Raw genomic sequence first — 11,066 nt, 5'->3', positions numbered from 1 at the left:
AAGTGACAACTGAACAATATTGATTTTACTTACAATCTGTGAACGTGGTATATCTACTTATTTTGGTCATCTTTAATCTCTCTGAAGAATGTTTTATGGTTTTCAATGTAGAGGTCATTACTTCTTTGGTTAAATTATTACTAATTACTTTGTGAATTTTGACATTATATTAAGTGAAACTTTAAACATTTTATTATCAATTATTTATCACCAGTATACAGAAATATAATTGAGTTTTGTATATTGACTTTATAGCTTGTGACTGTTATACTCACTTATAAATTCTAATAGTAGTGCTGAATATGCCTTATGATCTTCTATATGAGTAATTATGAATTCTGTAAGTTGAGATATTTTTGCATGTTTTCTGATCTTTATTTATTTATTTATATTTGTCTTATTGCACTAGCTAGGACCTTCAGTACAATGTTTAATAGAAGTGGTGAGAGTGGGTATCCCTGCCTTGCTCCTAATCATAGCAGAAAAGCATTCATTATTTCACCATTAAGTATGATGATAGCTGTAGATTTATTTTTTGTAGATGCTTACAGGGGGTAGTTCAAGGAATTGGGGACTGATCAAAAACAATGATATCAGCATGACAGGCAGTAACACATACCAAGCTTTATTGGGTGGCACTTGGACAGAGTTGAATGAGAGGGGACATCACTTACATCATGAGACCTACCAGAGGCTTATGGTAAGGGCGTCACCTCCAGAAGGAGGGCAGAACTCCTGGGGGAGAGGGGAATCAGAGTGAGGTGTCTTGGTGATGTTACTCAGCAGTATGGAGGGGGGGTCTCTGTTAGAGACCTCTGAAGGGCAGCAGTGGCTTGGAGCTTATAACTTCAAGGCTCTATTTTTAGCAATGGGTAACAGCTACTGGGTGAGGTTTCATAGAGTATATAAAGCAGCAGGGTCTAAATGGCTAAAAATATGCTTGTTTGGGCATTTAAAAATAATTGGATCTCTCAAAATTTCAGTTTGATGCCAGCAGACTTTTGAGCTAATGGATCTCAGCTTGCATAGAAGAAATAAACAATCTAGAGACCAATGCACAGAGGCCACCTTTGGCTCATTTATATTAACAGTGCTCTTTATTAGTTTGAGAAAGTTCTTCTCTTTTCCTGTTTCCTGAGAGTTTGTATTGTGATTGGATCTTGAATTATGCCAAATATGTTTTTCTGCACCTATTGAGATGAGTCCTCAAATTGGAATGGAATGAATTGAATTACATTGATTGAGTTTTGATTATTAAAACAATCTTTCATTTCTGTATAAACTCAACTTGGTCATGAGGTAGCATCTGTTTTATGCATTACTGGCTTTGATTTGCTAATACACTAATTTGTTTTTTATTGTAATCGTTGTTGTGATTAGAGTCATGCTGGGCAGATAAAACAAGTTGAGAAGTATCTCCTCCCCTATTTTCCTTTTTAAGTGGCTCAAAACAACACAAATTTATTCTCTTGAATGTCTGGAGGTTAGAATTCTAAAATTAAGCTATTGGCAGCCTTCTGGAAGCTACAGGGGAAAATCTGTTTCTTTACCTTTTCTAGCTTCTAGAGGCAGTGGCCAGTGTTTGGGAAATTGTTGTAACATACATTTTATCAGGTGAGTTAGTTGTTTTTGTGGACATGTAAGTCTAGTTCCTGATGTTCCATATTGGTTGTGATTGAAAGTACACTGTTATAATTGCAAGTTGTCTCATCACACTGATTTAGGCATTATCATTGAACATACCATGTAATGTCATTGAACACATCATGCATTGTAATGTAATGCTGATACACTATTATTGTGTATATTTGTCCTGTAGTTCATTGTCCCTGAACATTCCCCACCAACAGACAATAGGGATTGGTCCAACAAGGAAGTGGAGATGAAGAGAGAGAGGTGGAATATAGAGAGAAGATACCACCTTCCAAATGTCTCCTGGCGCCTCTTCAGAGCCTGGCACATTGTCAGCACTCAATTGTTTGTCAAATAGTTGCACGAATGCATGTAGGCTTACACACATGTGTGTGTGCATAAATGAATGAATGAATGCTTATGGCTGGATGGTGTCTTTCCTCCTCTGCCAGTTCTCCATTATGCAGACCAGACACCCCATGTCCTCCAGACCCCTCTCCTGGGACACAGCTCTCATTAGTGGAGGACTGCTCCAGGGCCTTCCTGCCAGGAAGAAACTTCTGCCTTCTGGGAGGCAGCACACTATCCTACACGCCATCCTACATCCTGTCCCCAGCCTTGTTTGGGATCATTTCCTCACTCCTCAATTCCTTCCTCACTGTAATGCTATTTTTAGCCTGACGCTCAGCTGATGTCCCTCATTCTCCATATTTTTGGAAGTGGATTCCTTTTTTAATTTCTTCACCATAACCTTGGTAACCCCTAGATTTCAGGATGTGAACACCACTCTTAATTAGCATGTGAATTTTTAGAGTATCAGAACCCTGCCCTATCTTTTCTATTTGCAAAAGCATCCAATATTTCTCTTGACGATAATCTGTACTCTATTATTATCTAGCCCCAGGGCTGTTACTGACTAGACAAAGGGAATTTGGTAGAGCTATGTCATTTTTGAAACTAGTGAACAGAATCAAACACTTTTTCTTTATATGTCATTGCTAAAATGTGTTCAAAGAAAACAGTGACAAATAAACAACCCAGTAGTTTTGAAATGTTTCTCAATGTAAGACTTTTTATTCTGGTTTCGTGCTCATTTAGAGGTACCTACAACAGACTATAGACAAAAGTAATTAGGAAGGGCTCAGTAAAAATGTCCAGAAAACATAAAATAGGGAATGTTCAGTCTTGTAGACCTCACACAAATTATCAAGTCTTAATTTTAGTCCTAACATTGAGTGACAGAATCCCTAATTCAGATAGGATGAGCAATTTTAAAGAAGACTACAGGCGTGGATCCTGACTGTGCTGACTTCTAAAAAATTTGAAAATCATAAGACAGTAATCTGTCAGGCTAAAACTTCTGGGTGTGAAGAGTCTACCAGAAGACTGAATACAGTTTTGTGAGGATAGGGGCAAAAATACGATAAACAACAGTCAGGAAATGCCAGAACCAGTATGCTCAAACAGGTAGGAGAGCCAGGTGGGGATGACAGGGGAGAGGAACCTTTGCTACAAACAGGGCAGGCTCAGGTGGATGAAGGATGGCCTTACCTCAGCAGGGGGACTAGTTCCACAGTGTCGAGGGCTTAGGTCTGGGCAGCCCTGGAGGAATGCTGGCTCTCTCAAACATAGCTGCCACTAGACTATGGCTTCTCAGCGACGGTTCTTAGCTCTTCCCTGCGGTGAGTGGCTTGATGAGGACAGTGAGAGGCTGCTTGAGGATGAGGTGCAGCAGCGATGGCATGGTGGGCTGAGGCCCAGGCCTCCGGCCAAGGGCAGTTTTCTGGGAAAGTGGAGGTCAGCGTTACTTAAGGGCGTTAGGGATTTTGCTGTTCTGAGACCTAATCTGGCCCCCTAAACTGGGGGGTGATCTCATGTGCATTATTCCTGAAAAAGATTTTGGGGTGTTCCAGAGATATACAATGCCTCCCCCCTTTGGGCTTGGGGTGTGTCTTGTGGTAGGACTCGTGGGACCTGGTGCCATGGGAAGAGCTGTCTGAATCCGACACCATCTCCTGGAGAAGCGGCTTCTTGGCAGGTCTCTTTTTCTTCCTTCTGGGGTTCTCCTGTCTCTGCTCTCTTGAATACCCAGTGTCAACTTCCTTCAGTGGCCAGGGCAGGAGAGCTGAGTTGCTCATTCCCACATTCTCTCTAGAGAAAGAGAGAGAGAGAGATCAGGGTTACCCTGGCCTTGATTGCTGCTGTGTCTATGAGCCAGCCCCACATGTTTCACAGCTCTCTGTCCACAGCCTTCTTCCCGTGGAAAGGAGGCTTGGGAGTCTTGTCAGCCTAATGCTCTAAGCTGGGCTTAATCTCACTCAGGTCATCCCCACAGGCCTTTGGGGTATGAAGCCTCATATGGCATGGAGAACCTAACTGCTCGGACCTTGTACTGACCAAGTCAGTGAAGGGACAACTTCCAGCCCAGAAGCTGCTGATAATATCCCGGCATGGACCCCTGCCTACCCGAAAGGCTTTAGTTTGGCCCCCTCACAGTCCAGTTCATCCCTGAACCAGAGTTTGTATTAACACTTTAGAGACGTTCATCTATACCCCTGGGTTTCTCTCATGACTTCCAGAAACATTTTCCCATACGCCCAAAATGATATGATTTGTATTTACATTTAATTGAAAAAACTTATGTATGATTATGAAGTCATAGAACTGGATTACTATGTAGAAAATGTACTGCACTAAGCTTATTTATCAGAAGTGTTGTCCTTCAAAGAAGGCATCTTGGGAACACATAACCTCATTCCAGCCAGGGAACGGTGGCTCACTATTTTGGGAACACACTTTTTCTGGGCCTTCGGGGTAAGTTAAGGACACCAACTGCCTGGTGTTAAACCTTATTTTGTTCCTATAATCAGTATCGACTACTTTGATCATTCTGCCTTTGCTGTGAATAACATTTTGTTTTGTGGTTTTTTTGTTTTTACTCTAAATAACTTCTCATCATTGCTGCTTCAGATCCTTCTAGAAATTGTCAGGAAACAAATAATAAACTGGAAAAAGATTTTTAGTTACTTCCAAATAAAAAATGCCATTATTCAAATCCCTTGTCAAAATATCAAGATTCACCACACATGATCATTTTCAAAGACTGGCTCCAAGACTCAGGAAAGAATTCCCAAGAAAGATTAAAAAATTGGCCCAAGCAATAGCAGTAACATTAGGAAAAGACTTTCTGGGAAGACATAAGACAAAATTATCTTTAAATATGAAGCCAGTGCTTGTGTGGCTGTGTCAGTTCTGTGATACCAGGTTCTTAGAAATATCGTGAAATCACACTTCAAGGTTGTAGTCCCCACCCCTCTGTGAAATCTACATAAAGCCTTATCCATCACATTACCCTCAGCTATCCCTGAAATTGCTGCCTTCCTCCAGAGCAAACTAAGTCGACACTTCCTATTTCCTTTTCACAGGTTTTCTCTATTTCCAATGCAGTAGGATTAATCAAAGTCCAGTCTCTAGCCTATAACCTCTTAGAAAGAAGATGAACAGGAAGAGACAACAGGAAGTAGAGAGTTTTCAGGTACACTATAAGAACCAGAGAGTAGGTGGAAGGGGAGTCTGCCTACCTGTGGGAAGAAGACCCTGGAAGGAACAGGAAGAAGAAGAGCAAGAGAGACCATGAAGCAATGTATGGACAGCCCTCAGTAGGGCACTGGTCACTTAGCTTATGGACCACCTGAATAATGGAAGTCTAGGCTGGCAATAATGAAACAAGAGGTGTTGTCACTGAAAGTCACAAACAATATATTAAAGAAAAAAAGTTACAAAACAGAATGCGTATTATATTTTCATTTTTGTTATGAAGGTTATGGAAACCTTTGTGTCACACTGTTCACAGTCATCCCTGGGACATGGATTCCAGCCAAACTGTCACACTAAAAACATTTTTTTTGCAACTGTTACATGTAGTAAGGAGAAACAATAAGGCTTTTTATTTTGAGGAAAAATAAGAATCAACACAGCAGGGAAACCACTCTAGAAGGATATATACCAAAATATAAATAATGAGTCCTTTTGAAATGTAGGACTATGAATGGTTTTGTGGTTTTTTTGGCTTTTTATTTATAAATTATGTTAACTATACATAGTTTGTGGACAATGTGAGTTTTCATGATTAGAACAAAACACAGGCAGGGGTTTTGATTAAGGACAAGCCTTTACATGAAGCAAGCAGATATTGCTTGGCTACTGTATTTCACTCTCTGGAATGACCAGTGTTGATCAAGTACACGATATTTCACAAGGGAATGTCCCTCCCTTTATTGGGGGATGAGGAGGAGCAAGGTAGGTGTACACCTTGTGTGAGAGCTTCCCCTCAGGAGAGGGCGCCATGGCCCTGACCTCCGGTCAGCCACATTCTCCACCAGCATGTCTGGAAGGGACCCATTAAATGGCTTTCTTTTGCCCAACCTCATACTGAACAGAATTAAACTAGATGCCCTATTAATTATTTTAGGCTACAGATTTGGTTGAATAATTTGATGCACATATGATAATTACGTGTGCGTGTTTGGGCAGGGGCAGGTACTGTAGCTTCACTGATTTTTCAGAAGAGGCTGGTTCCATTTCTGGGAAGAAAGTGCTGAGTACCCACTCCACACTCTCTCCGGGGTCAAAACCCACCTTGTTCATGCAATTAAGCACTGGCAGCTCACCACTGTTCCTGCTGCTTCTGCAAGCCCTCATTTCTATTTTGTCCCAAGGGTCTCTCTGCGAGCAAGGTTGCCTTAGAACACAAAGAACAGAAAGACCTATGGGCCAGGCACCAAACAGTTGTCTGGTGAGAACCAGGAGACCTCTGAGTTTTATTGATTGGGGGGGCAAAAAATAAAGAGACCGATGAGAAAAAGCTGTTGCCACTCCAGTTGCTACCACTAGCCCCAAGCATTGGTGAATCTCTGTGACTTCTTGTGTTCCCTTGTCCCAATTGGGGCACCACCGCAGCTTTTTGAAAGTAGGCAATGGCATCTGTCCTTCTGGCTAATATAGGACACTCACGGACAGGGTTTATTGCTGAATTGCTCGTTTTTCAGGGCTCTGCTCCAGCATAGGAAATGGGGCTCCTGATCTGACCAGAGGGAGCTAGTGACATACAGGGGCTTAATGATTGCACAGGCACAGCTCCCTCTAAGGGAGCAGTTGTCAGGAGTGACCAGGCGAGAATAAGGGAAGTGATTCATTTTATGTCATGTCAGAGGCAGTATTGAATCCTGAAGCTTCTTCCATCAATGACTTAATTTCACTGCTGTCAGGAGGACAATGTTAGGCCACAACACTTCATGGAGTAAAGGGAGGAGTGTTAAACAACATGGACATTATCCTTGCCTTTGTTAGGACAGACTCCTAACTCCAAATGGCTTCGTGGAAAGTTACCAAACTGCTCAAAAGAGAGATAATGAGAGGCTGATTCTTATTGTAATAGAAATTGGGGAGCTGACCACAGACCCAGATAAATCACACCTGAGCCCTGGGAGGGTCTCCCCTCCCACACAGCACATCCCCAAGACCACACAATGATGATCAGGCAGCAAGAGAAGGACATTCTTTGCCTGCAGGGTCTTGGGACCCAACAACTTCCTTCAGGTGCCTGGTGATTTCTCTGGAGCACAGAGAACATGATTAGTTCTTATTTGGCTTTCTTGAGATCACATTTGGAATGTAATTATTATTATTTTTTAAGAACTCACACTCCCTGTAAAGAGTCTTGTTAAGGAGGAGCCTTGACGGTACCTTGCCCAAGCCTTGTTCTGTCAGGAATGAAGGGAGGGAGGGTTCCAGCCCTGCTAGGAGGGATTTCTAGCCAGTTGCGAGGCACCAGATGCATGAAATCAGGCCAGACCTGCCAGAGGTCCCAGCCTGTGGGTGGCTGAGCAACACCTGGGAGAGGCACTTGTCTCCACTGGAGAAAACCAGAAGCCAGAACATTGACCCACCAGGTGCCTTCCCCTGCAGTGGCCAGAGGCCACAGCCCTCTGATGTGAAAAGGACCACAGGGAGGCAGCCAGGGAAGAACTTGGTCTGTGAGTCCCCTGCCCTGGTGAGGAGACAGGATGCCAAATGGGGGAAAATTCTCTGTTCACTTGCTCATTGGAGTTATTGAGAAGATCACATGGGAGAAACCACATTTGTGTTCTCTAAATGGAGAAACACAGAGGCAGATTAAGAAACAATCTCACTCTGAAAAGATATTCCCGATACCACGGAATGTAGAAAGAAAGCTCAGGGACACTACTGCAGGGAAGGGAAGGGAAGAGGAATCATTTCCCTCCATGGGACATACACTCTTAGAAGACACACCTCTCAGCTGTGGGGTCAGAGCACACAATGTAGTGTTGCAAAGGAAAGAGAAAATTAGTACCAGCCGCACCCATTTCACATTGCAAATATGGTGATACCAAAATTCTCTCCTTTAAGAACCAGTCATTTGGAATCTAGCAGTATGGATAACATATTTTGTAAGCCAACCCTGTTAAAAAAGTCTTCAAGAACCATTTAGGTGTCAAATTTTGAGTTGAAAATGAAAATTGGCCTTGACTTTAGCCATGTTTGACCAAGTTTGGACCCTTCTCTTTTTAAACCCTTTCCTTCCTATCTTTCACTGTGCACCACCCTCAGTTAGGAGCCAGGAGACAGACCTGCAGGAAATTCTCTCAGTCACCCACAATCGAAGGCCCAGGAAGGAAGAGGAGGAGGAGGGCTGAGGATGGAGCTGGCTGCAGCATCCTGATACACCCAGCTGCTTGGACCAACTATCCCTTGTCTTACCCCCAAATAGATGGTTATAGTGGATTCAATATTTTAAAACTAAATTTAGTCAAATAATGTCCTGTTGGGGACATAAGCTACAGTACATTTCTTTAATAGCCCATAAAGAAAGCACTAGGAATTTTTTTAATAGCCTAATTTGATATAATGGTGCAAAGACTTACTAAGGAACAACCAAAGGGAGAGTGAGTGAGAAAGCGCTCCTGAGAAAAGGAACTACCAGAAGGAAATCCCAGTGTAGATACAAAAATAGGACCTATACCTTTATTTTTGTGCTCAGTTCTGTTAGCTCTCATTTTAGAAACAGAGACAGGTTAAGGTCTGAACTTGACCTTAACCTGTTGAGGTTGAATGTGATCTCTGCTTGGGAAGATTATACTCAGTCTCTTGCTCCCAGAGAGGCAGCCAGAGCAAAACACAGTGGAAATTACAATGGCAGACTAGGGAGTCAATGAATACTTCCACTGTGTAAAGCCCTAGAAGCAAGAGTAGATAATTAGCAGCTAAGAGCTTTACATAAGGCCTGGGGAAGCTGTGGAACAATTAAAGGCTTTTCTTAACATAGAAAGAATTGCATTTTATTGCATTTCAATTCTAGAATAGTTATTGATAACTGTTGAATTTTGTGAAAATGGGCAATACCTAGATGCATCTACTCATACTCTTTCATAATGCACTGTAATTTGGATATAATAGGAAATAGGGGAAGGACCTGCAGGGACCATTTTTTTGTGTAGAATTTTGAGATTAATTTTGAGACAGATTAATGTGCTTTTATTTTAAATGAAATATACTCATCTGGACAAAGAATGAAGGACTGTAGCATGCATTTCAATAATCATATCTAAGGAAAGATTCTCTATGGAGCTATGTACCCCTCAAGGAGCATCGCTGGGCAAACACTAGCATGTGTGTTTGTTCATTGGTTCATTCTTCAAATAGTCATTGGGCACATCCTGTGAGCTGGACCCTGGCCACTGGGATGCAGAGGCAGATGGAACCTAGTCTCTGCCTTTAAGGACTTGTGTCTACACAGTCTAACTGCAGTCTAACTTTTTTATTTCTTTAATAAAAACCTCTACAGGATGAAAGGGGACCTCTGGAACATCACTTAGTGGTGATGATGCTTTAGTTCAATCTTGGAGTTCTGCAGGTGGCCAAGGACAAGGAACAGCATTCCAAGGACGGAATACTTCATCTGTGCAAAGGCATAGAGACCTGAAATAGCATGGTGTGGGGAAAAGCCTACAAGTCTTTTTGTGTGGTCAGTGTGCAGAGGGCATTGGCATGTTGGTTGGGGGATGGTGAGGGACAAGTAGTCAGACCAACAGGGGGTCGAGTTGGGATAAGAAGGGGCTGAAGGCGGGGGACACATAAGGATTTTTAAGTTGGGGAGAGGCAAGAGCAGATTTGCAGGTGAGGAAACTTACTCTGCTCAGACCTTGTGGAGAATGGCTAGGACTATGGCAGGAGGAGGCTGGAGGAAATGTGAGTCCTTGCAAGTTAGGGTCAGCATAATATGGAGAAACATGGGGTGTAGTGGGTGAAGGGCAAGGGGCATAAAAGATGACTACCAGATTTCTGATTGGAAAACTCTGTGACTGGGAGTTAGAAGGGTGAACTGAGATGGGGAAGGCTGAGATAGGAGCAGATTTGTGGGAAACTGATTTCAGTTTTAAATGTGTCAAATTTGAGATTCTGTACACCTAGGTAGAAATATCCAGTGGGGGCTGGAAATAATGCTTTTCCTGCCATGCATGCAACACCTGCTTTGTGCCAGGCAATGACCATTCCTGATCCTTTCCCCACCATAATCTTGCAGATGAGAGGATAAGCTCAGAGATGAGCAACCTTCCCAGAGGCATAAAACTAAGGGAGGGATGCGAACCCAAGCTTTAGTTTCCAGTGGCCCTTCACGTCATTATTCACCATGGCTACACAATCAACCAGCTAGGGGCTTTCAAAAGACCAACCACAGGTCCCACTCTCAGAGTCAGTCTGTGGTGGTGGCTGACAGTGTCCAGTAGGACTGTGAGAGCAAGCCCAGTCAGTATGGACACAGTTCATTCGTTCAGGCATGCAAAGGGTCCTGAGTGGCTCTTGTGGCAATAGTCTAAGCAGAAAGTTGGGGTGGAATTCAATACCCAAGGCTAGGGGAGTGAACAGGCAGCGGGAGAGTGGAGACTGCACGTGGAGATGCACAGTGAAGGGAAGGGAGCCTGCTGGGTCATGCTGCAGAAGCAAGGGAGGTTTGTGCGCTTAGGAGTGTGTACATGTGCTTGCATGTGTGTGCATGGGCGTCAATAGGGCATGCAAACCTGGGGTTTTGCTGAGGTGAAGGACTCAATGAAGAGCAGCTAAGGAGAGAGGGGAGAAGAATCCAGGGATAATTGATGGTGCAAGGACCTGAGGTAGTGGGGGATAGGGGACAGGTAGTGGACCAATCAGCCTTGGGTAGAAGGAGAGACACTCACCCTTTGACATCAGGGGGAAGACAGAGAGTTCCAGAGGTAGAGGATAAGAAGTTGAGGGAGAGAATATCTGATGGTTTCTGTTTTTAAGTAGAAGGTAAGGCCATTGGGAGAATGCAGGTTAGCACCTGAAGATAGCCCGCAAACTCTAAGTGAAATTGGAGGAGGCTTCCCGGGCCCCTT

At 43.2% G+C, this 11,066-nt stretch overlaps 1 protein-coding gene across 1 annotated transcript in view; it reads right to left on the bottom strand.

Moving 5' to 3' along the window:
- Nucleotides 1-2,676: 2,676 nt before the first annotated feature.
- The window catches only part of VWA3B (von Willebrand factor A domain containing 3B), a 218,312-nt gene continuing 209,922 nt past the window's right edge, over nt 2,677-11,066 (bottom strand). The window contains 4 exon segments of the mRNA XM_076001008.1: nt 2,677-2,746; nt 3,184-3,380; nt 3,382-3,439; nt 3,559-3,783. Coding sequence (XP_075857123.1) covers nt 3,276-3,380; nt 3,382-3,439; nt 3,559-3,783 — 388 coding nt within the window. The 3' untranslated portion in view covers nt 2,677-2,746; nt 3,184-3,275.

This window comes from Microcebus murinus, chromosome 3 (genome assembly GCF_040939455.1).
Source record: "Microcebus murinus isolate Inina chromosome 3, M.murinus_Inina_mat1.0, whole genome shotgun sequence".
NCBI classification, from domain to species: domain Eukaryota; kingdom Metazoa; phylum Chordata; class Mammalia; order Primates; family Cheirogaleidae; genus Microcebus; species Microcebus murinus.
This window is presented reverse-complemented; position numbering and strand designations above follow the sequence as displayed.